At 35.1% G+C, this 26,415-nt stretch overlaps 2 protein-coding genes across 2 annotated transcripts; one reads left to right on the forward strand and one right to left on the reverse strand.

Moving 5' to 3' along the window:
- The first annotated feature begins 1,970 nt into the window (after positions 1–1,970).
- LOC141331760 (cysteine protease atg4da-like) lies at positions 1,971–15,163 on the forward strand. Its single transcript, XM_073836793.1, has 11 exons — positions 1,971–2,074; positions 3,328–3,614; positions 5,474–5,557; positions 5,639–5,812; positions 7,945–8,245; positions 9,780–9,841; positions 10,050–10,198; positions 11,873–11,951; positions 12,027–12,103; positions 14,011–14,130; positions 14,211–15,163. The coding sequence occupies exons 2-11, from the start codon at positions 3,422–3,424 to the stop codon at positions 14,373–14,375; spliced, it is 1,404 nt and encodes a 467-aa protein (XP_073692894.1). The 5' UTR covers positions 1,971–2,074; positions 3,328–3,421; the 3' UTR covers positions 14,376–15,163.
- A 92-nt stretch (positions 15,164–15,255) lies between these two features.
- Positions 15,256–20,531, reverse strand: LOC141293068 (galactose-3-O-sulfotransferase 2). Its single transcript, XM_073825148.1, has 3 exons — positions 20,278–20,531; positions 19,762–20,022; positions 15,256–18,292 (listed from the first exon to the last, which is right to left on the reverse strand). The coding sequence occupies exons 1-3, from the start codon at positions 20,529–20,531 to the stop codon at positions 17,386–17,388; spliced, it is 1,422 nt and encodes a 473-aa protein (XP_073681249.1). The 3' UTR covers positions 15,256–17,385.
- Between the last annotated feature and the right edge of the window lie 5,884 nt (positions 20,532–26,415).

A 26,415-nucleotide genomic window follows, 5' to 3' on the forward strand; every position in this document is an offset into this window, starting at 1 on the left:
GATATTAGTACTTATTTATTAAATTCTATTACATTTTTTTACATTTATTTAATAGATACTATTTATTTATTTATTTGATAATAATACTAATAGGCACTAGTATCTTTTGTAATTGTTATGAGTAACAATTCTTATCTTACTAGTCACTACTGCTTCTTTACTAGTTTTATGTGATTAGTCAGAATGGCCACAGTAGAGTTCAATTAAAAATCTTACTTATTTGGAATAAGTTCTAGTATCTAATCAATAAGTATCTAATGAATAAGCAATATTATCTAATAAATAAGAACTAATGAATAAATAATAATCTAATATCTATAAATAAATACTTGTATCTATTAATAGGTACGAGTGCCTACTGAATAAGTAGTGTCTTTTAAAAAGGTACTAGTACCTAAAAATAAACACTAGCATCTAAAGAAAAAGCACCATCTAACAAATAAGTACTAGTACCTAATAAAATAAATACTAATATCTAAAAAGATAGTAGCATTAAAAAATACTAGTATGTTTTAAACATTGGTTCAACAGACAGGGTTTAAGACTAAAGCCAGGATTAGGCCATAGTTCGATCAGGACAAGTATTTTTAATAAACTAGTGTGTCCCCGTTTTCCGGGGACAGTCCTGGTTTTTGGTGTCCTGTCCCCAACTGGAGCTGTTCCTGGAAATGTCCCCATGTTCAAAACATATTTTGAGCCTAAAATACAAAAACATAAGCCTGATTAGGGATAGAAAAGATCCATTTTCAAATGCATTAACATAAAATTTGGAATTCCAAAAGTTGTAATTATTGTACTCGCAGTTGTGAAAATGTTAAATAACATATTTGCTAAACAGAGTTTTATTTATCATATGCTCTCAATAGATATTTACTATTGTAATAAAAAACTATGTTAAGTTTGATACTTAAACTACACTGTAGTTATCAATTATGATATAAAATTATTACCCACAACAAATAAAAAACAAAAACATTTGTCCCTGCTTTTTTAATTCGTAGATAATCACAAGTGAGATTTCAGTGATATTTGACCACTAGGAAATGTCCCCGGTTTTCATTTCAGAAATCTGGTCAGCTTATTATAAACATGTCTTTGAAAACAACATTACTGGTGTGCATCTTGAGACAAAACAAACACTGCTATTTAAGGCGAGACACTGCAGGTGAACAGGGTAAAAAACAAAAAACTAATAGTTATCACCTTACTTACTCAGTTGATTGATTACATTGATAATTGCAAACATTTTTTGTATTACAATTTTTATAAAATGTTAGGTTTAAATATACAAATGAGGCATTATTTAATTAAATGTGTGCTCATTTGCATACATTTCTAGTACAAAAATCTAAACACTGGATGAAGTCATTTTCAAAATTCTTGTTTAATTTTTTTTGAGAGTCAAAAGTTTTTAAAGAGAACCAATCCTTCTGTAAAAACCTTCAGGATATAGACAGGAATAGACATGTTAAGTTTGGTGTGTGTAAGTTCTACTGAAGTGGAGATTTTTGGCTCATTTTGAGAATATGTATTGTAATTGAAATCTATTGACACAAATAGATATAGTGCTATAAAAGAAACACTTTAACAGTGTTTTTTGGATGTTTTCTTTCCACTAGTCTGAAAAAAAAAAACACTTTATGAAAAATCAAAAAGCCCAAAATCTCAAACTTGACAAGTGCATGAAAAAGCCTGCAGTGCCCCTTAAGGTCGGTCAGTACAAGTTTCTTTAATTTGACAAAGCTCAGATTTATATTTTAGTCTGGGACTAGGTTTAAGCCTTGTCTGTGAAACCAGGGGTAAAAGTTATAAAAAAAGCTTGCCTTACTTATTCAGGACATTCTCAGATCTGCCCCTAGCCGCTCAGTTGACCAATCAGAGAGCACTGAGGAGCCTGTCATCCAATCAGAAGACAGATACGAGTTTCGTTGTCGAGTAAAGGAGGGAAGGGGCGGAGTTATAGTCAGGCAGTGAAACCAAGGCAGTTCCGTTGCGGTATGTTTGTAGTGTGGAAAGTTTCCAGCTGAAATCCTGCGATTATCACAATGACATGACAGTTAAAACAGCTTTTAAGGTAAGTATTTTACTACGTTATAAGTATAAAGTAGCCTTCGTGGCTAAAAGTGACTCGTCTGTTTATCCGAGAGTCGAATCTTTAAATATAAACATGATTTCCGCATCAACAAACTTACATTATGTAGTCAATCTCAAAGCTTAAATCCACTGTAAACCGTCCAAATAGTGATGAGATATTGTACATTTGGACATGGTACCACCACAGTATGACCAAGAGTAACCGTTTCCATTAAAGAGTACGTTAAATCTCAGAGTAACGTTACCATAATACCCCATTAGTTTAGTGTAGTAGTGTCACAATGTCGCATTTAAAGGGAAGATAAACTGGAGTCGTGTATTTAATGCATATACACCTAAAATATGTCTAAACACCAGTGTTGGGGAAAGTTACTTTTAAAAGTAATGCATTACAATATTGAGTTACTCTCTAAAAAGTAACGAAGAACGTTACTTAGTTACTTTTTATTGAAAGTAATGATTTACATTACTTTTGCGTTACTTTTTAAATCTGGGCAGGGCTTGCTTGTTTGTTTTTAATATGCAAATGTAAAAGCTTTTTTATACCAAAAGCCTCAGACTTAGAGAAAAGTAAATTCATGTCTGTACAGTAGACCACAGAAGAAAAATGTCAACTGTTCAGCAATGAAAAAAAAAAAGGAAAACAAATGTTAGATTATCTTGAGTAATTTTTGCTTATTAGTATGGATGAATTGGATCATCGAAGGCCGGCAGCAAAGAAATTGGTTGTTAAAATGGGATTAAATACATAAATGATATTTGTATTATTTAACATATTTAATTATTGCAGGTTTGCATTGAATATCACTGTTTTTATCCATTTTGAGGAATAATGTATCTGTTTTTTTTTAGTGAGTGAGATGAATTAATGCATGTTCACATTTATTCTACAACTAAAGTAACATCTTAAAGTAACACAATTCCTCTCAACATGGGGACAGGAGAGCTTTTAATCAATAAATGGGTGAAAAAAGTAACTCAGACATTTTCTTGTCAATTTAAAGTAATGTGTTACTTTACTAGTTACTTGGAAAAATAATATTATTATGTAACAAAACTCTATTATTGTAGGACCTTTGATGGGAGTTTAGTGATAATATGGTTTTACATTTGCTTTGACACATTTTTAAGATTCCTTCAGTCACATGGTTGTCACATGGCTCAGTATTTCGCTTCAAAGAGCTGTTTGCCAACCTCTAGCAACATATTAACCTTTATTTCACTGTTCAACAGCTTCACTGCTACCTAACATCCAGAAGAGCCTGAGCGGCTCGCATCCCTATTCTGATTGGACAGCAGGGATTATGGCAACAATATCCCGTGGGTCATGGATGTGAGTGATGAGTTTGACGATGGGATGGAGCCCATAGATGACCTTGCGTCATTTGAGGTGGTCAACCTGTCGAACCCAGGCTTGCTGGATCTCAGCGCAGATGACGACGGACAGGTCCAGGAGACAAAAGACAAGGCCAAACTCAAAACCAAACTCATTTCAGCATGGAATAACGTCAGATATAGAGGTATGGGGAGCAGTTTTTAAGTGCAGTATTTATCTTCTGTCATTTTTTATTTATTTTAGCGCTGTTCAAACAATTAATCACGATTAATTGCAACCAGAACAAAAGTATTTGTTTATTTAAGGTGAGACACTGCAGTCACCTCACTTACTGAGTTAATTGATTACAGTGATATTGCAAACATTTTTTGTATTACAAGTTTTATAACATGTTGGGTTTAAATATGCAAATGAGGCATTATTTAATTAAATATGCACTCATTTGCATAAATTTCTAGTACAAAAATCTAAACACTGGATGAAGTCAGATTCAAAATTCTTGTTTATTTGTCTTTTGACATATTGGAGTCAAATGTTTTTACAGAGGGGATTTTTGGTATCTCATTTCATCACGACAAAAAAAAACTGTATTCACGACATAATTCAGAAAAAAACTTTTTTTTTTTTTTTTTTTACCATTTTTGGGGGAATAAAATGTATAAAATCAAGGAAATTCTAAACGAACAAATCGCTCTATTAAAACCTTCAGGATTTACACAGGAATAAAAATTAAAAGTTTGGTGTGTGTAAGTGCTACTGAAGTGTAGGAGAAAAAACTCATTTTAAGAAAACGGCCTTTAAAAATATGCATTGTAATTGAAATCTGTCGACACAAATAGATAAAGGGCTATACAAGAAACACTTAACAGTGTCTTTTGGATGTTTTCTCTCTGAAAAAACACTTTATGAAAACCCAAAAAGCCCAAAATCTCAAAAAAAGAGTTTTTGCCTGCAGTGTCTCCCCTTAATATGTGTTTGTGCTATACAGTACATATTTAGAAAATATTTACATGTATATATTTATATTCATGTGACTTATATATAAATATATTGAATATATAAACCTAACTTTTTTAATATATACATGCATATGTAAATATATAAATAATAAATATTAACAGTGCACACACAAAAACTTTTATTCTGGATGTGATTAATCATGATTAATCGATTTTACAGCACAAATTTCTTTTAATTTAATTAATTCTTTTATTTTTTTTTTAGGATACTTTGAATAATAGAAATGTCAAGCGAACAGCATTTATTTAAAATAGAAATATTTTGTAACATTATTTATGTATTTACAGTCGCTTTTTATCAATGCAGTGCATCCTTGTTCTTGCTGAATGTAACAATATTTTTGCACATACACTGTTGATCCAAAGTTTAGGAACTGTAAGAGTATCAAATGTTAGTTTTATAGATAATTTTAGTGTTGAAAGAAGAAAAAAGTCTCTTCTGCTCATCAGGGCTGCATTTATTTGATCAAAAATACAGTAAAAACAGTGAAATATTATTGCAATTTGGAACATTTTTCTATTGTGAATATATTGTAAAATGGAATTAATTTCTGTGATGCAAAGCTGAATTTTTAGCATCATTACTTCAGTCTTCAGTGTCACATGATCCTTCAGATATCATTCCAATATAGAAATAATTTCCTGCTCAAGGAAAATTTGATTATTGTCAATGTTGGAAACAGTTGTGCTGCTTCATATTTTTGTGGAAACTGATTATTTTTCATGATTATTTGATGAATATTCAGCATTAATTTGAAATCTTTATAACATTATACATGTCTTTACTGTCACTTTTGATTGATTTAATGTGTCCTTGAAGAACTAAATTATTAATTTTGAACTGTAGTGTATCTGTTTCTGTAGTTTTTTTTTTTTTTTTAGCTTTTGATAGTTTTGACCTTTACCTTCCTCCCTCACTCAACGACCTATTTCACTAAACCCAGATTTTGAAGTCAGACTCCAATTCATTCATGCATGATTCCATATGAGTCTGTCATCTGCAAGCATCTTTGTTTCTCCTCAGGTTGGTCTCTAAAGAGCAAGCCGCGTCTCAGTAAGAGCTGTCCTGTGTGTCTACTGGGACAGTCCTATCAGTTGAGTTACAGTGGTAAGCAGGACAGGACGCTTATGTCTCTGTGTGTGTGTGTTTGTGTGTGTCGTGTTTTTACTTAAGCGTGTTTTCTCTCAGGAGAGCGGGAGAGTTTCCGGCGGGCGTTCTCCTCTCTGATGTGGATGACCTATAGGAAGGGTTTCCAGTCGTTGGACGGCTCTAGTCTCACGTCTGACGCAGGATGGGGCTGCATGCTCCGCAGCGCACAGATGCTGTTAGCTCAGGGACTGATGTTGCACATGATGCCCACAGGTACAAACACACTGCATGATGCACTGAATAAACCTTAAAATTCATTCAGACATTTTTGAGCTGGAAGGCGTTCTAAATATAGTTTTTAGTAAGGGATTAATCAATATTGGCCTGAATAAACTTTGAAAATGCGTTAAGGCTGTGAAATTATGCATCATTTATTTTTTTAATCATTTCATTATTATTACTTTTTAATACAAATGTTAAAAAAAAATTAAGAGACCTAACCATTTTGGATATTAAAATGTTAAACGTTTCTGAAAAGTGCAGAAATATTTTTTCAGAAGTTTTTAATATGCAATTAATAATTGTTAATCTGACCAAACTATGAAAACATTCATATTTTATTTTATTTTATTTTTGGTGTCATTTTGTTTTTGATTTTTACATATTTAAAAAAATATATGTTTTTTAAAAGATATAATCATTTGTGATTTATTGGATGAATTAATACTTGTTTGACCAAACTTTAAAAATGTGTTAGGACTGTGAAAATTCACATCATTTATTTATTTATGTAAATTGATTTTATTTATTTATTTATTTATTTTGGTGTTTTGTTTTGTTTTTTTGTAAAAAAGTTTCTACAAGGGATTAATTAATATTAATCTGACCAAAAGTTAAAAATGTGTTACACATCATTTAATTTTTAAGGTTGCAATATTATTTATCGGATTAATTAATAGTGGTCTATTTGAACATTTAAAAATGTGCTAAGACTCTAAAAATTCACAGAATTTATTTAAATTAATTTTTATTTATTTATTTATTTATTTATTTTGGTGTGTTTTTGTTTTTTTAAAAAGACATTTTCACATGGGATTAATTAATATTAATCTGACCAGATTTTTTTGTTTGTTTATTTTTAGATGTTTAAAATGTATATTTTAAGCAATATAACCATTTTTGATCTGGAAGACAATTTTGTAAAAAAAAAATTCCATCATATATTTTAAGTATATGCATATATTTTTAAGTATCGGATTAATTAAAATTAATCTATCCAAACTTTGTTTGGGTCTGCTGTTTTTTTTGTTTGTTTTTTTTTTACTTTTTTTTTTTTAATTATTTTATTTAAATTAAACAGAAAACATGAGATAAATAATAATCTGAAATTTTTTTTAGATTTTTAAGATTGCAAATATTATTTAGTATTGGATTAATTAATATTAATCAGTCTGAAATTTAAAAATTTGTTGAGACTGTAAAAATTCACATTTATTTAATTAAATTTATTTTTATTTCATTTATTATTTATTTTGGTGTGTTTTGTTTTAAAGAGACATTTTCTCACCTCCTAAAAAAAAGAGTTTCTACATGGGATTAAGTAATATTAATCTGACCAAACGTTACAAATGTGTTACACGTCATTTACTTCTTTTTTGCTATTGCTGTTTGTTTGTTAGGTTTTAGATGTTTAAAATATGTTTTACGCGATATAACCATTTTTGATCTGTATTTTGTTTTTAAAGTTGCAAAAAGTGCATCATATATTTTTAGTATATGCATATATTTTTAAGTATTGGGTTACATTTTGTATAATTTCTATTTTAAGTTTAGTTAAATTGTAGAATTGTATTGAATTGAGTTAAATTGTTTTCCATTTTATTTATTTATATATATTTTTTAAAGAAACATTTTTTCACCTCCTTTGTTAAATGTTGCAAAAATCGCATCATTTTTTAAGTATATGCATATATATTTTTTAGTATTGGATTAATAAAAAATCATCAACTTTTTTTTAGGTTTTTAAAAAAGATATATTTTTAAGCGATATTACAATTTTTGATCTGAAATAATTTTCATATGTTTTTGTATCAGATTAATTAATATTAGTCTATCCGAACTTTAAAAATATTTTAAGCCTGTGAATTTTTAAAAGGGTTTTTTTTTACCAAATGTTTTTTTTTTTCTTGTATCTTGTATTTTTCTTAGTATTATTTGAAATTCTGAATAAAAATGATATGCATGCTAAAAATTCAGCTTTGATCGCAGGAATAAATTACACTTGACAATATATTCACATAGAAAACAGTTATTTAAAATTGTAATATACTTTCACAGTATACTAAATACATATTATATACAAAAATAATCATGTCATTCCTCAGTTCTGTATTGACTCTCTTCAGGCTGGACGTGGCCTGCGACACATCATCAGACCAAAGATGACCTGGAGGTGCTGGACACGCACATGCTGGACGACTCCCTCAGAGAGAGCCGGCGAGACTCGGGAAAACCTCGCAGACGCAGTCTAGGAAACACATTAGACAGCGAGACTAACGAGGAAAGGACTCACCGGAGGATCGTGTCCTGGTTCGGCGATCTGCCCTCCGCTCCGTTCGGCCTGCACCGGCTGGTGGAGTTGGGTAGGGCCTCTGGGAAGCGAGCGGGCGACTGGTACGGACCGGCCATCGCTGCTCACATACTGCAGTAAGTGAATAAAACACTGGGATAAAGCACTGGGAATGTATCAACTGATCTGGAAACACATCAGCCATAAGGGTAAACTGAGGAAATATGAAGGTGCCCTGTAAAAAAATGCTTTTTCTTTCTTAGATTTTTTTGTCGTTTCCAGCTAAAACTATTCAAAATTAAATGCATTTTTGCGTAAAACAAGCAAAATAATCTGCCAATAAGGTAAGAAAAATAATATTGTTTTCTGTTTTGCTTACCCCACTGGCAGATTATTTTGCTTTTTTTTTTACATACATACACACAAAAATATTTCAAAATGAGGCGCTTGGGGATTATTTATGTAAAACCTTGTCAGTTATGTCTTAAATGATCATAAACGGTTGAGAATGAAATGATGTGTAACAGTATATTGGATCTGTGTGCCACTTTAACCGGCAACACATAATATTTCTTCTGCCATTTGTGTGCATAATATTAATAAAACGTAAAAATACAAAAAGAAGAATCACTCACTACTCTTGAATGAAGGACATTTGTAGTTTATTTTAATAAGAAACAAAGCATGTTTAACTATTACAGTGAAGACGCTGTTTTATTTTACATTCAAATAACTGCATTCAATTTCTGTAGTATTGTTAGACTACTTTAGACTGGCATAAAAGTATTCAGTATTTTTTTTTTTTAAATCACTTTTTTTGTATCTATTTTTCTACTGTATTGCTGTCTTTAAGTTAATCACTAAAGTAAAGTTTTGGACCCTGTTTTGGTCATTTTTATTATTATTTTTTCTTTAGTTTTTATTTATTTTTGCATCATTTATATTTTTTTTTATTTTCCATTTTAATTTTAGTTAAAGTTTTAGCAATTTGTTTTACTCATTTTTATTTTATTTTTTATATTCCATTTAATTTTATGTCTATTTTGTTTTCATAATTATTTTTTTTTTTTTCTATTTTAGTTTTAGTAAAAGTTTGTTTTATTTCGTTGGGACTGATTAAAACCGTTTTTATTTTATTTATTTTGCTAATGCTAATATAATATTTTATTACTGTTAAGGTTTATATTTGTCAGCAGTAGCGTGTTTACCCACCACGCGAGCTGGGGGGGGGGGCGCGATTTTTCCCAAGATTTTATTTTGACGGGTTGCCAGCAAGTACATAATGCAAACGGTCTGCGGATGCGGACGCCGGACGGCCTTCAGTATTCGTGCTCCGGATTAAAGTGTGTGAATCAAATGTCACGTTTTTGCATTGTGCTTTGAAAACGGCAGCAAATAACCTATAATTATGCTTTCAGTTCGAATACAAATCTTATGCAGTATTACAGTTTGTCGATCTAAAATGGTAATTGTACATTAACAGCTGCAACCATGTCAGTACACAAACTTATTTACCCAGCGCATTTGCTTATTTTGTTCGTGTATGTGAACCTGCGGACCACTTATGTGCACCCCTGAATATATTAATTTTCAAATTGTATATTAAATTGCATGTAAATAATGAATCCTTTCAGTGATAGTTGAGGGTAAGCATTTGTTGGTGTGTTTCAGGAAGGCGGTGGCAGCGTCTGAAGTGTCCGATCTGGCGGTGTATGTGGCTCAGGACTGTACAGGTCAGTTAGTCAGTCATTAATTACCAATCAATCCTAGTGTGTTTTAGAGATCCCTGTTCTTTTCTTATCTGGACACAGTCTTTTTTTTTTTGTTTTTTTCAGAAAATTCCCAGCAGTGTGTCTCATTACCTGTAGTTTGCCAGAAAAGATGGTACTTTTGTGTACATGCTGTAACACCCCAAGTCTAAATGTCTGTGTTTCTCTGTAGTGTATGTTGGAGATGTGTTAAACCTGTGCGGGACGTCCCATACGAATCTCTCAGTGAGGTGCAGGTCTGGCTGGAAACCACTGGTTCTGCTGGTGCCTGTGCGTTTGGGGTCAGATATGTTGAATCCTGCTTACACTCGTTGTGTCAAGGTGTGTTACGACATATAAACACACGCACATACATACATACAGTCAAGCCTGAAATGATTCATACCCCTGGCAAATTCTGACTTAGTTACTTTTATTCAACCAGCAAGTTTTTTTTTTTTTTGATTAGAAATGACACTGGCTTCTCCCAAAAGATAGTAAGACGATGTACAAGAGGCATCATTGTGGAAAAAAGTGTCATGTCCAAAATTATTCATACCCTTTTCAATCAATAGAAAAGCCTTTATTGGCTATTACAGCAGTCAAACACTTCCTATAATTGCTGATTAGCTGTCTGCATGTCTCCACTGGTATTTTTGCCCATTCATCTTTAGCGATGAGCTCCAACTCTTTCAGGTTGGAGGGTCTCCTTGCCGTCACCCTGATCTTTAGCTCACATCAAAGATTCTCAATTGGATTTAAGTCAGGACTCTGGCTGGGCCACTGCAAAACATTAACGTTTTTGTCTGCTAACCATTTCTTCACCACTTTTGCTGTGTGTTTTGGGTCGTTGTCATGCTGAAATGTCCACTGGTGCCCAAGGCCAAGTTTCTCTGCAGACTGCCTGATGTTGTTATTGAGAATTTTGATGCATTGCTCCTTTTTCATGGTGCCGTTTACTGTGATTAGGTTCCCTGGTCCACCGGCTGAAAAACACTCCCAAAACATTAGGTTCCCTCGTTTGACAGTGGGGATGATGTTGAAGGCTTCTCCTTTTTTCGCCAAATGAAGGCTACATCATTGTGGCCAAACAGTTACATTTTTTTATTCATCTGATCATAAAACAGAAGACCAGAAGTCTTCTTCTTTTCCAGATGAGCATTTGCAAAGGCCAAGCAGGCTTTTGTGTGCCTTATCTGGAGAAGTGGTGTCCTCCTTGGTCTGCGTCTGTGGAACCCAGTGGTGTTCAGTGTCCGTTGGACTGTCTGCCTTGAGATGTTGCCACCAGCAGAGCCCAGATTCATCAGGATGGCCTTGGTGGTGATCCTTGAATTCTTTTCTACCTCTCTCACTATCCTCCTGGCCAGCACAGGTTTCACTTTTGGCTTCTAAACCATGTCCTCTGAGATTTTTCACAGTGCGAAACGTCTTGTATTTTTCAATAATACTTTGCACTGTAGCCACTGGAACTTCAAAACATTTAGATATGGTCTTATAGTCCTTTCCTGACTTGTGAGCAGCCACAATGCGCAGCCGCAGGTCCTCAGTGAGCTCCTTTGTCTTAGCCATGACTGTCCACAAACCAACAGCAAAGAGCTTCTGTTTTTCACCTGTTGAGTTGATTAAAACAGCTGTTGCCAATGAATCAGGGTAATTAGGATGCTTTAGAACAGCTTGGACTATTTGGAATGGTATAGAACTTTGGATTTTCCCATAGTCTGTGACAGTTTGCAAAGGGTATGAATAATTCTGGACATGCCGCTTTTTGTTCAAATGTAAATAAATGTAAAAAATATTTTTTTCCCACAATGATGCCTCTTACATAAATACGTACATCATCTTATTATCTTTTGGGAGAAGCCTTTGTCATTTCCGGTCAAAAAAAAAACTTGCTGGTTGAATAAAAGTAACTTTAAGTCAGAATTTGCCAGGGGTATGAATAATTTCGGGCTTGACTGTATGAAGGGACTTTGCTGTGATGATCTGAGCTCATGTTTTCTCTCTCTGTGTCTGCAGAGGTTGCTGGAGCTGCGGTGCTGCATGGGAATCATCGGAGGGAAACCCAAACACTCGCTGTTCTTTGTGGGATTCCAGGGTGAGTCACGTGATGTGCGTTTGTGTATGAATGTGTAATGAATTGCTCAACATCTGTGTGTTGTTTGTCATGCAGATGATCAGCTGATCTATTTGGATCCTCATTACTGTCAGACTTCTGTAGATGTCCGACAAGACAACTTCCCTTTAGCGGTGAGCTCATATTTAAAGGGATCGTTCGCCTGGAAATTAGTTTAGTCGCCCTTAATATTACTATGCAGCAACCACCAAAGTGCATCAGTCAGAATCAGAAAGAGCTTTATTGCCAAGTGTGTTCACACACATAAGGAATTTATTTTGGTGTAAAAGTCCAAATGGAGGACTAAAAACTACTTTATATTATTATATATATTTTTTATCTTTTTGGATAATTTTGTCCTTTTTGGAGCTTGACAGCCATTGGACACAGTCTGCTTTCATTGTATGAAAAAAAGCAGATGAACATCCTGATAAACGCCTCCATTTCTGTTTTACAGGGTTATTATAGTTAACTAAAAAAAAAAATCTAATAGAAAAAAAAAATGTATTTAACTAAAATAAAATATAAAAAAATGCATTTCAGTTTTTCTAAAATTACTAAAACAAAAACTGAACTAATAATTACTAAAAATACATATTTGAATTTTTTTTTATAAAATTGCAATAACAGTACAAAATTTAAATGAAATCTAAAATTAATATAAAAACAGAAAATAAAAAATATAAACAAAGTAAAACTGTAGTTGTATTTTAATGGTTCTGTTTGTTGTCTATATGGTTCTTTAAAATTTTGTTTATTTAAAAAATGTTAACGGAGAAAGATTTTAAAACTTGTTTTATTTCAGATAGTTGCCATGTGTACATATTTTGATTTTAGTTTAAAGTACTAAAATAACTAAACAAAAACTAAAATTAAAATAGACTACATACCATGCATTTTAAAAATAATAATAATAATAACTGATTAAACTGATTAAACATTTTGAAACATTATTGAATAATATTATTGTTAAAATCTTTTTATTTATTTAAAAAATGAAAGTACATAAATTATTTTCATTTAAATTAATTTGCTGAAATAAAATGTAAAAAATGCTATACATACAAAAAATGACACTAATAAAAATGACAAAATGACAGGACAAAATTGCTGAAATAAATTATTTTAAAAAAAATTATAATTTTAGTATTTTTTTTGTAAGTTGATGTACTAAAATTACTAAAACAAAAATTAAACGAATAATTAATAAAACTATTCATTTTTAAAAAGTAATAAAAATACAATTCCAAAAACAGTACAAAACAGTAAATATGAAATCAGAGTTTGAAAATTGTATTTTAATGCTTCTGTTTGTTGCCTATATGGTAATAATTTTTTTATTTACAATTAATTTTAAATAAATTTAAATAAAATAAAATATTAATAATTTCAACTGATAAAAGGGTCTTATTTCAGCTGCCAAGTCAACATTTTTTATTTTTGTTTAAAGTACTAAAACAAAAACTACATAGTATGTATATATGCTAATATCAAAGACAAAACACAGAACAAAATTACTTACAACTTTAACCAAAATTAAAAAATATTTGTAAAAAATCTCATTCAAAATATTAATAAAATCTCTAAATGCATATCAATGCCTCCAGTTTTTTAATACAGGGTTATAGTTAACTAAAATAAGTTTTCTTAATCATTTTATTAATTAATGTAAAAACACTTATTTTTGATTGTAGCAACATTTATCGTTTTAATTTTTTTTAAATGCTGAAATAAGATTTCATTAAAACTGTACATACACATTTATTTAAAAAAACCGACACTAATAAAAATGACAAAACGCCTGATAAAATCACTAAAACTTCAACACAATTTAAAAATAAAACAAAATATAAAAATAAAAACTGATTGAAAATATAAATATAAAACAGTAATAGCATATATTATAGTTTTACATTATTATAGAATACTTATTATAACATTCAAAGACATTTCTCTGAAAAAGTTGTAAAAAGTGCTATACAAATAAACTAAAGGGAATATGTTCATGTCTATGTGTTTGTTTTTTTTTCTCTCTGTGCAGTCGTTTCACTGTAAAACTGTCAGGAAGATGCCATTTAGCCGCATGGACCCGAGCTGTACGGTGGGTTTCTACGCCGGCAGCAGATCGGATTTCCAGACTCTGTGCAAAGACGTCACTAAGGTACATAGCTTATCGCCCTTTCGTATTATATGTCTGAAATCAATGTCAAACTGTCCCTTCATTTTTCCTTTGATGGACAGGCTCTGACGTCGTCCGAGGAGAAGTACCCCATCTTCACATTTGTGGAGGGTCGTAATGATGAGGAGATGAGCTGTACGTCAGACTCAGTCACTTATATAAAAACCAAAGACAGACCGGGCCGAATCAAGAAGAAGAGCAGTATGGACGAATTTGTGCTCCTGTGATGCACAGACTTCCAATTGTCCAGTTTGACAAATTTGATGTCAAGAAGAGCTGGACTGTTTTTTTGTGTTCAAAACGTGGGTCAATATAGGTTGGTTCTGCTGTTTAGTATTTAAACGTGAGTTTTTACAGACTGCTGCTATTATTTTCTTGTTTTTCCTGTATTTGTCATGTGTAAACACACCATAAAGGAGGATGTGAAGAGTTCTGGGAGCAGGTGGCTAAGCAGATTAGCGTGGATGTGTTTGACGCTAATGACAGCAGACAGCGAGGCTCTCGGGACAGACGAGAGGTGCAGACGTTACTCTTTGACAGGCAAACATGGGATTTGGCTATTGTAAACACTGTGATTTAGTCTCTGTTTGTGTGTTTTGCTGTTTGTCTGACTGCTGTATAAATGGAAAGCATTTATTTTCATGGTAATGTCTCAGAGAGAAAGTAAAACGGGTTTGGGTCACATTTCACATCATCATTATTTTGGTGTTGTGACCTGATTTTAATATTATTCACACATTTCCACCCAAATTCATATGACATGCGTTCCATTACCAGAACGTTTGAGGTGTTTAATTTCCTGCATTCCAGTTATTCTCCGATTTGATTCTTATTTGATTTTTCTATTTGGTAGCATTAAAGGTAGACATCTTTGTAAAGTTATATCTTAAAGAATCTGCTGTTAACACAAGCAACTACTGGCAATCTATATCAATTCAAAATTAATTTTATTTCTTTAAACAACCTGGTCTTATTGTGAACAAACTTTTTATTAAAAAATAAGTAAATAAAAATAGCCCCTTTGAGAATTTAGTTGATATTTAAAATTTTTATTTGTTTATGCATTTTTTTACATTTTAATGATTTCTGATTTACCCCCTGAATTTCCCTCTTGAACCCTTTGGGTTTGCAAATTAGATATGAATGGCCTCTCAAGTCATATTTACGACTGGGAAATGTAGATAAGTTTGATACCTGACTTTGCAAGCCTTAAACTTTAAACATGCAAGAAGACAGAACTATTTATTTAGTAACTGTTACGTTATTAAATGCCCCCTCGACATATATAAATAACCATTTGATACACATTGTATGGTTTTTACAAAGCGAAAACAGTATTTTTTTGGACTAAAACTTTAGATTCTAGTGTGGTAAATGTATGCAGGTATGGGTAACATTTATATCCCTGGCCCTTGAGGTCCACTTGCCTGAAGAGTTTAGCTCCAACCCTAATCAAACACACTTGAGCAAGCTATTCAAGGTTATCAGGATCAATAGAAAGTTACGGGCACATCAGTTTGATCAAGGCTGGAGCTAAACTCGGTAGGAAAGTGGACCTTGAGGGCCAGAGTTGAGAAACCCTGGTTTATATGGTTGTCAATGAATGGGATGCTACATTTTATTCTAAATCCATTGGGATTGGGAATTGATTAAATATTAAATATGATTTCCCCAAGGTAAAGACAAGAATGAACCTGCTGTCTTCCATGATTCCTACTTTTCCCAACAACAAAGCACTTAAATCCAACAAACTTAAAATTTGAGCAGTAGGAAATTTTCAATAACATTTGAAGGCAGTATAACCTCTGCAGGAAAGGGACCCTCCAGGGGCAGAATTGGACACCCATGGTTTACAGTGAAGGCCATATGTGTGAAAGTACCAAGAGTGTCGTACAGGTAACCAATAGTTATCACAGTACATGATATCAAGTCTTTGTGTATATGCAAGTTGATAAGTTTTTCTATCAGTTTCTTGCGTAGGTCATCAACGTAGTCCAGTGCATCCCAACCCCGGTCTTGGAGTACCCTTAACTCTACACATTTTGTATCTCTGCCTAGTCCAGTGGTGTCCAACCCTGCTCCTAGGGGACCACTGACTTGCAGAGTTTAGCTCCAACTTTAATAAAACACACCTGAACAAGCTAATCAAGGTCTTACTAATACATCCTAGGCTCACTAGAACAGGAGTGTCCAAACTCTGTCCTGGAGGGCCACTGTCCAGCAGAGTTGCCTCAACACATCTGCCTGGAAGGTTGTAGTATGCCTAGTAAGAGCTTGATTAGCCAGTAATTGGGGTTGGAGCTGAACTCCGCAGGACACTGGCCCTTTAGGAGCAGGACACTGGCCCTTTAGGAGCAGGATTGGACACCCCGTTCTAGAACTTCCTAGACCAGGGATAGGCAACGTCAGTCCTGGAGTGCCGATGTCCTGCAGAGTTTAGCTCTAACCCCGAAGAAAATAAAAACTTAAGGTGTGTTTGATTCGGGTTGGAGCTAAACTGTTGTAGCCTTTCTCTGTCCTAGACTCAGTAGAACAGGGTTGTCTAAAGTCGGTCCTGAAGGGCTGGTGTCCTACAAAGTTTTGCTCCCAACTTGCCTCAACACACTAGTATGCCTACTGTAGTTAGAGCTTGAGTAGCTTCTTCAGGTGTTCAATTGGGGTTGGAGCTAAACACTGCAGGACAGTGGCCCTCGAGGTGCAGGATTAGACACCCCTGTACTAGACACCTCCAGGTAGATATGTTGGAGCTAAACTCTGCAGGATAATGGCCCTCTAGGAGCAGGATAGGACACCCCTGCACTAGAAACTTCCAGGTCAGAGATGGGCAACTTTGGTCCTGGAGGGCCACTATCCTGCAGAGTTTAGCACCAACTCCAATTAAAAACACCTGAACCAGCTAATCAAGCTCTAACTAGGCATTCAAGAACCTTCCAGTGACAAGAATGCCCTTTTGGACAGAAGTTGTCCATCCCTGTTCCAGGTAGATGTGTTGGAGATGGTTGGAGTTAAACTCTGCAGGACAATGGCCCTCCAGGAGCAGGATTAGACACCCCTGTCCTAATCAAAGATACCTGATTCAACTTGACTCAGCTTGTTAGAAGACACTGTAAGACCTGAAGTGGTTATGCCTTTAGATGATGCAGTTAATCCATCTTGGAACAAGTCTTTCACCAGACTTGTTCTGTAAAGAGTGATGAAGTCCCATTGGCCAAGGCCAGGTCTAAAACATTACAGGTTTCAGTCGGCTGGAGCAGCTCTCATATCTCTACCATACTGCTTGAAGTACAAGTGCGAGTGATACTGAAGTTCAGGCAGCATCATCCGAACGCAGAACCCCTGATCATGCAGCGACAGGTTCCCCCGCACCTCATATCCCATGATAGTGGCTGTTTCTGTCTGCCATGGGCGCAGCAGGTCCTCCAGATCTCCAGGAGGAACTTCAGCCCTGGAGACGCATTTCCGCCGAATGTTCTCTGTAGAGGCCCTGAGCCGTGTCACCTCCGCTTTCAACCGGTCCAACCCAAACTGAGCCGCCTTTTCCCAGAACACCTGCACAAAGAAGTCATACAGCAGCGTGTCCAGCACATTCCACGATCTTATTTTTGCCTGCATGTTTTTGTCCAGCTCCGTCACGCTGTTCCTGGCACGAGCGTTGAGCCCAAGGTAAGCCAAATCCTCATGCTCTAGTCCAAGAAGAGCCCCCAGGAGAACCAGGGACTCGTCAAAGTGCTCAGCAATCATCACCAGATGAAACGCTTCCTCTAGCTGTGCCAAGTCCTCTGGCCAGGAGCCGTTCCACTTTTGGTTGTTGAGCCCCATGTCAAAGCTCATTGGGTTCTTGGCCAGGCCGTTCCCAGGGTCTTTTGGGTCCCAGAAGGTCTCAGGAGAGTCCAGGAACACAGCGAGGGCAGATTTGCCTTTGTTGGCGGAAGCTCGGTACGCACTGAAGAAGGCTGGGAAAGTGGAGGTGTAGTACCCGAACACTGACTCAAAGGTCTTGACTGGATCTCGCAACAGTGTGATGAAGACAGCATTCTGGGGCATCACCTTCCTCACCTCCCTCAGGTCCAGACGCATATGACTGCAAAGCAAGTCGAACTGAGATGAACCCTCCGGCAGCTCGTCCACAAACACCGCTCTAAATCTGAGACAGAGAGTGCGAGATTGAAAAACTTGTTTGGTTTAAAGCTCATTAACCCTTGAACAGTGTTTAATGGTCTGAAGAGGGAGGTCAAGAATACGTTGTTAATGACTGACTTGATGCATCCACGCTACACTCTTTGCAAACTCTAAACCATGAAATGGATTGTCTTTTAGTGTCCTTGATTGATTAACATGTTTATCAAGATCAAGCCAACAAACCAATTTGCAGGCAACATATCAATCGAACTGTAAGTATTTTATTCTACAGTTGCAGTCAATAGTTTGCATACACCTTGCAGAATCTGCAAAATGTTAATAATTTTACCAAAATAATAGGGATCATGCATAATGCATGTTATTTTTTATTTAGTACTGACCTGAATAAGATCAAACGTTTACATACACTTGATTCTTAATACCGTGTTATCTGATTGACAAGTGTGTGTGTTTGTGTGTGTTTGTGTGTGCGTGTGCGTGTGTGTGTGTGTGTGTGTGTGTGTGTGCACCTGGTATTCATCACGTTGTGGGGACCAAATGTCCCCACAAGGATAGGAATACCAGTAGATTTTGACCTTGTGGGGACATTTCTCAGGTCCCCATGAGGAAACAGACTTATAAATCATGCACAATGAGTTTTTTTGACAAAGTAAAAGTGTGCACAATCTCCTGTGAGGGCTAGGTTTAGGTGTAGGGTAGGTGTAGGGCCATAGAAAGTACGGTTTGTACAGTATAAAAACCATTACGCCTATGGAATGTCCCCATAAAACATGTAAACCAAACGTGTGTGTGTGTGTGTGTGTGTGTGTGTGTGTGTGTGTGTGTGTGTGTGTGTGTGTGTGTGTGTGTGTGTGTGTGTGTGTGTGTGTGTGTGTGTGTGTGTGTGTGTGTGTGTGTGTGTGTGTGTGTGTGTGTTTGTTAAGTGACAGTTGTTCATGAATCCCTTGTTTGTCCTGAACAGTTAAACTATCTGCTGTTCTTCTGAAAAATCCTTCAGGTCCCACAATTTTGGGGGGTTTTCAGCATGTTTGTGTATTTGAACAGTTTCCAACAATGACTGCATGATTTTGAGATCCATCTTTTCACACTGGGGATAACTGAGGGACTCACACTCTCACTGATGCTCCAGAAGGAAACAATGCATTAGGAGCCAGAGGGTGAAAACTTTTTGAATTTGAATATCAGGGTAAATTTGACTAATTTTATCTTCTGGGAAACAAAAAACAAAAAAAACAGCGGTGGATCATTCAAGTAACACCACAGCATTAAGACCTCAAGTGTACGTAAACTTTTGAACAGGGTCAACAGGTCAAGTTATACACTTCCAGAAGATCCTGCTTCAATCCTGTCTCTGAGATGAACAAGAACAGGTAATACAGACCTCTGTACTCTGACTAACATATAATTGAGCTTTCGTAGATACTGAAACATTCTTGAAAATGTGATGTGCATCATGCACCGTGTCTGTTGTACCTGTCTGGGTAGTTAAACTGGTACGTGCGGGAGGGAAAGGCAAAGGTGGCGCTCTCTCGTTCCCCGAATCGAAACAGGATGTTCTGCACGGTGCTGCTGCCAGTCCGGTGTGTCTTCAGGAAGACCACAGGTGGATGTGCTCTCCGCCGCTCAGCTCTAGCGGTCGGTGGGTGTTTAGGCGGTTTCTGTGTGTTTGGAGCCAGTGGTGACGTGTGTTTCTCAGCAGCTTTTTTCTGGCTCCTTCTGTCTGCTGTAGGTCTTCTGCAGGAGAAACATCTGATTAGATGACTTCTGCTCTATCAGCTGTTGTTGAAGCAGAAATTGGCACTCTTAACACAAAACCGGACCAGATTGTTTTCAGCCCATATTCCTGAACTTTCTAGTGTGGTTTCCTAGTAAACACCTCAGTTCGGTTAACAGCTTTTGCATCAACCAAAGAAACCAAGCCACATGATGTGCATTTGCCAAATGTAAACATTTAATTTGTTTAGTGTTCTGCTAGTTAAAGTCTCTCACCTGTTGTTCTGCAGCGAGTGTGTGGCCAGGAGCGTGAGGAGCAGTAAGAGTGCTAACACCAGCAGTAAACCGCTCACCCGGTGCCTCCACAGCCAGCGCAGACCCATTGCCACAAACACAAGCCTCAGCTGAGCTGCTGAACTGTCAGCGGTCTGTCTGTTGTGAGGATTGTGAGTGCAGAATGGGACGCGTCTCTCACGGCCTCCTCTCACCCCTTTAATCCTGTAGGCCGGATCAGAGAAACACCCACACATGCTCCTCACAGCTTTAGGTCAGTCCTCCACAATATTTAAGAAAGTACTGTCACAGCAGTCTGTGTTATGTTTCGAACAGGTTGTTATGGGTTGGTTAACGTGGTCCAGTTAGCCCCTGCTGGTAGATGCGGTAACTATACTATTATGAGGGCAAAAACTTTTTGTTTGAGTTTCCATTCAGAAATCCCCATTTGGGTTTCTGCAGGTCTTGAAGAAGTTGTTCACTTCCAGAACAAAATTTTACAAATAATGTACTCACCCCCTTGTCCATCCAAGATGTTCATGTTTTTCTTTCTTCAGGCGAAAAGAAATGTTTTTTGAGGAAAACATTTCAGGATTTCTCTCTATATAGTGGACTTCTATGGTGCCCACGAGTTTGAACTTCCAAAATGCAGTTTAAATGCAGATTTAAAGGGCTCTAAATGATCCCAGTCGAAGAAGAAGGGTCTTGGTAAACAATTGGTAATAATTATTATTATTATTTTTTTTTTACAATTTATATATATACATATATATATATATATATATATATATATATTTTTAACCTCAAATGCTCATCTTGCCTAGCTCTGTATTCTGGTTTAAGACAGTTAGGGTATGTCGAAAACCCCCCATCTCATTTTCTCCTCCAACTTCAAAAAGTATATAAATTTTAATTAAAAAACAGAAATTATCAGTCGTTTCGCTAGATAAGACTCTTCTTCTTCGACTGGGATTGTTTAGAGCCCTTTGAAGCTGCATTTAAACGGCATTTTGGAAGTTCAAACTCAGGGGCACCATTGAAGTCCACTATGGAGAGAAATCCTGAAAAGTTTTCCTCAAAAAACATAATTTCTTTACGACTGAAGAAAATAAAGACATGAACATCTTGGATGACAAGGGGGTGAGTACATTTATCTGTACATTTTTGTTCTGTAAGTGAACTTCTCATTTAGTTCTGTTAATATCGGTCTGTTTTTAAGATCCTATAAAGCTCTCAAATCAGAGCATAAAGCCTTAAATTGATCAAATCTTGCCAGTAAATATTGAAAGCACTGCTCAAACTGAACATCTTCCTCAGTATTTTTGTCCTGTTTTCCAATATAAATGTGTAAACATACTTAATTCAACATACATCGACCTGAGATTAAAAATTCTTGTCTTGTTTTCTGATAAAACTGGACAAAATTAAGTGAGTTTATGCTTAAAACATGAACAAATATGTCATATTGTTTTAATGTGGGATGTGAAAACTGTTTTTTCTATTTCATCCAAATATTGATACTAGTGCCTGGTTCTTTATAGAGACTCTTATGTCCTCACAATTTATTATATCTGAAATAAAGTGTGTAAAATATCACTTAAACAGAATTATATATTCAATGTTTTTCAAAGTGTGCATCTGTGTACGCTGATATTTCCCACAATTCTACACTACAGAAGAGTTTGCAAAGGTTCTCTGTAGATTTGGTCTATTAGTTTTACTTATATGCAAACAATCATGTTTACCTTATTTCTGCCATAAGAAGGCACGCAGCCAATTAAAATTTTATGGGTGTGGCTTCCGGTCTCAACCACATCCAGCTATTTTTTTAGCCTTATCGCCTACAAAACAGCTGCTTTTGCTGCCTGATTTTGCAGATTAGTTTGTATCACCATATTATTTTAATGTATTGTTTTAATGATGAACACACTGGTTTGTAGCGCAAACAGTTTTACCGTTTACTGCATGTTGGTATTCTTCTCTTCCCTAATGAACCGGAAGTCTCACCCATAGGTTTTCTTTTTGTCTTTCTTTTACTTAACGATTGTGTTTGTTCTTGTCTTCCTTTCACATATGAAATAATTTCCAGCATGTATATGCCACACAAAGACTAAGTGTTGATCCTTGTACACAACTAACAGGAAACAAGATATGCGAGGAGTTTCATGACAGCAGTAAATCGTCTCTGATGCGGATGTGATGTTTATGATGAATATTGATCAGTGGCGTCCTCTAGTGGTGGTGAGTGATATCAGCATTACTCTTCTCATCCATCATTAGTAATTATTCACATGTTCCTATGTTTATTTGTCAAAGCAGGAACGACAGTCTCATGCCATAAATATTTGTTATTATATAAGCTAACTTGTACGTTTTCCTTTCTTTTATGAGAAACAAAAGGCAAGTATGTTAAGTGCCTGTATGTAAATAAAGATTCTTTTCTTAAACTATAGCCTAATAACTCAAAACAGCTAATTAGGAATTCACTCGAAACCAAATTACAGCTTCATTTAGTCAAATTTGATGACTAAATCTAGTTGTTTTGGTTTTACTTGTCATTTTTTAACTCTAAAATAGTAGAAAGTATTTTATTTTATTCTTTTTATAAAATGCAAGCACATTTTACTCTCAAATATTAATGACTGTAATGCACAAAAGCCCTATTATTTATTTATTTATACTTTTTTTGCCTGCATTTATTTGATCCAAAACAAAAATGGTAAAAAAATAATAATATTTTTACTATTTAAAATAACTATTTTCGGACTCAGCCAAGGCTTTTTTGGACTCCCTTGACAGCTAAATTTGACTCTGGGCTGAAATATATACTTTAACTTTCGGTGGAACATTTTGATGATTCCATTGGACAAGTAGGATACTTTCCAAGGTAACAGTTAGTTAATATCCAGAATGTTGCCGCCCGCCACGGAGGGTTGTAACGTTCAAGGTATTTTTTTCTGTGGCGGATATAAAAAAAAAAAAAAAAAAAAAAAAAAAAAAAAATTCTATTGGATATGTTAACTTTAATCGCTTTATTTATTTGTTTATTATTATTTTTTTCCAATGGTGTCACCCATTACTGAGAATTATTTATTAGAGATGTCAGCGGAGCGGGCTATGACGGAGCTATAACTTGGTGGTTTCAGTATATGCTGTTGTCAACTTTTTCAAAGTTCCTTATTTGGTTTTGTGACTTTTTGATATTATGTGTGCCTCATCAGTTGGGGATGGGGTCTTTGGGGGAGGGTTTTATAGGTTTGTTTTGCGTTCTATTTGTGGTACTCTCTTGTTCGTATTCGGTATCTCGTACTGGCACAATTATAATTTTTCTCCTTGCATACTATCATTCATATGACTTTTTGTTGCAATTTTTAATATGCTTAATTCTTTTAAATTAGTAACATGGAACGTGAAAGGCATAGGTCATGTAATTAAGAGAAAGAAAATTCTTACATTTCTTAAAAAAGAAGGTGTATCTATAGCGCTATTACAGGAAACGCATTTATCCGATAAGGAACATTTGAAGCTGAAAAGAGACTGGGTCGGCCAGATATACTTTTCCTCATTCGCGTCAAATAGTAGGGGCACCGCAATTCTTATTCATAAAAACATTCCGTTCGTCCTTGAGCATGCTGAGTATGATTCTGAAGGAAGATTCGTGCTAATTTCTGGTCTAATTCTTGGAAAACATATTACTGTAGGCAATGTATATGCCCCAAATGTGGACTGCCCCAATTTTATGTCGCATGTGATTCTAAAGTTTAATCAGCTCTGCAAAAACATTGGTTTCTTAGGAGGTGATTTCAATTGCATACTTGATGGAAATCTGGATAAATCCTCACCTCAGATTTCAATGGGCAAATCATCACATATATTACGTAACACTTGTAAAGATCTGGGACTGGTAGATATTTGGAGGGAGCTGCATCCTAAAGACAGAGATTATACTTTTTATTCTCACCCCCATAAATCTTATTCAAGGCTAGATTATTTTTTCATACCTTCTGAGTGTATACACTATGTGAGTTCTTGTCAAATTGGCCCTATTGTGTTATCTGATCATGGCCCGGTTTATTTAGTCATTGATATTAGTATGCCTATTCAAAAGTCTAACTATTGGAAATTCAATACTTCGTTCCTAAGTAATACTAGTTTTTGCGCTTTTTTTAGACAGAAAATAATTCAGTATTGGCAAGACAATCAGAACTCACCAGTTTCTCCTGCAATAAAATGGGACGCAGCTAAGGCTACGTTGCGGGGTCATCTTATTGCTTATGCTGCTTTAAGGAAAAAACTTATGATGCAGAAAAGAAAAGAATTAGAAGCTGAAGTATCTCGCCTGGAAAAACAACATAAACGTTTGCCAAATCAAGATAATTGGATTTTATTAAATAATGCTAAAGCTAAACTTAACTTAGACCACACAGAACATACCAAGAAATTATTATTTTATACAAAACAGCGCTACTATGAGTCTGGTAATAAACCCAGTCGCCTTTTGGCCTATCAGTTAAAAAAGGAGCAGAGTGAAAGAACTATAAAAGCAATTAAGACATCTGCAGGCAACATGACTTTTGACCCTCAGGACATTAATACTTCTTTTTCTGATTTCTATAGGAATCTTTATACAGCTGACTATCATGGATCAAATGAGGATTTGCTTAATTATTTAAATGAGATTTCTCTTCCCAGTATTTCTGATGATGCTAGGAGTCTTTTGAATGCCCCTTTTACCAAGGATGAGATCTGGCATGCTATTCAGTCAATGCCATCCGGTAAAGCTCCTGGCCCAGATGGGTTTCCGTTAGAGTTCTATAAGCAGTTTTGGTCTGAGCTTTCCCCTATTTTAATGCAGGTGATAAATAACATTTTTGAGAAGAACTCTTTGCCTGAATCCTGGTCATTGGCAATTATCAGTCTGCTTCTGAAAAAAGAGAAAGATCCAACAAATTGTTCATCTTATCGACCAATTAGTTTACTTAATGTAGATTATAAAATTATAGCCAAGTCCTTAGCCCGACGGCTTGAAAATGTTTTGCCTTACGTTGTCAATTCAGACCAAACTGGTTTTGTGAAATCCAGGTACGGTTCAGACAATATCCGAAGAGTTCTAAATATTATAGATCATTTAAATTTTACCAAGGAATCTGCTTTTATTGTATCCCTAGACGCCGAAAAAGCGTTTGATAGGGTGGAATGGCCTTTTCTTTTTGCAGTCTTAGATAAAATACAGTTAGGATCTAATTTTATTGATTTAATTAAACGCCTATATTCTAATCCTATTGCCCAGGTTAACACTAATAGAATGTTGTCTAATAGATTTTCAGTAAGCAGAGGCTGTCGTCAAGGCTGTCCTCTTTCGCCTTTGTTATTCTCTCTGGTTATTGAACCACTGGCAGTTGCTGTGAGAACTAATAGTAGCATACATGGTATCAAAATAGGTCTAGAGGAACATCGTATATCTTTGTACGCAGACGATGTTTTATTGTATCTTAAATTACCTGACACCTCTACCGATGTAATTCTTACAGTAATTGAAAAATATAGTAACTTTTCAGGGTACAAGATTAATCTGGACAAATCTCAAGCTTTATATATGCATGCTCCCTCTGAAGACATTTCAAAATCACCCTTTCGTCTTGCACTTTCTGGATTTCAGTATTTAGGAATTAATATTACTCCCAATTTGGAAGACCTCTTTAAAGCCAATTATTCCCCTTTAATTACAAAAATTAATCAGAATTTATCAGATTGGTCAAACCTTCCAAATTCTTTTTTTGGCAGGATCAATGTTATACGAATGAACATTCTTCCGAGATTAAACTTCCTATTCCAGAATCTGCCATGCTACCTAAATACGAACTTTTTTAAGAGGATTAATTCTTCAATTTCAAAGTATATTTGGAATCACAAGAAACCCAGACTTAAACTTTCGCTTTTGATGAAACCAAAGGAATTGGGTGGGGTTTCACTACCCAATTTACAATTATACTTTTGGGCTGCACAAATTAAGCACATGTTAAGTTGGTTTATTTACAGATTTGATTCACGCTGGGTTGGGATTGAATCCACAAGATGCTTTCCCAGGCTGTTAGGCTCCCTACCATTTATTCATAATGAACAAAAAATTCAACATCTGAC

Source organism: Garra rufa, chromosome 1 (genome assembly GCF_049309525.1).
Source record: "Garra rufa chromosome 1, GarRuf1.0, whole genome shotgun sequence".
Taxonomy (NCBI): domain Eukaryota; kingdom Metazoa; phylum Chordata; class Actinopteri; order Cypriniformes; family Cyprinidae; genus Garra; species Garra rufa.

Excerpts from the sequence above, each read along its gene's own strand:
- LOC141331760 (XM_073836793.1), top strand. The coding sequence starts at position 3,422 with ATGGATGTGAGTGATGAGTTTGACGATGGGATGGAGCCCATAGATGAC. Across the intron at positions 9,842-10,049 it reads TGTGGCTCAGGACTGTACAG|TGTATGTTGGAGATGTGTTA; the intron begins GTCAGTTAGTCA and ends GTTTCTCTGTAG. Across the intron at positions 11,952-12,026 it reads GTTCTTTGTGGGATTCCAGG|ATGATCAGCTGATCTATTTG; the intron begins GTGAGTCACGTG and ends TTTGTCATGCAG.
- LOC141293068 (XM_073825148.1), bottom strand. The coding sequence starts at position 20,531 with ATGTGTGGGTGTTTCTCTGATCCGGCCTACAGGATTAAAGGGGTGAGA. Across the intron at positions 20,023-20,277 it reads CACTCGCTGCAGAACAACAG|AAGACCTACAGCAGACAGAA; the intron begins GTGAGAGACTTT and ends TTTCTCCTGCAG. Across the intron at positions 18,293-19,761 it reads CAGTTTAACTACCCAGACAG|ATTTAGAGCGGTGTTTGTGG; the intron begins GTACAACAGACA and ends TCTCTGTCTCAG.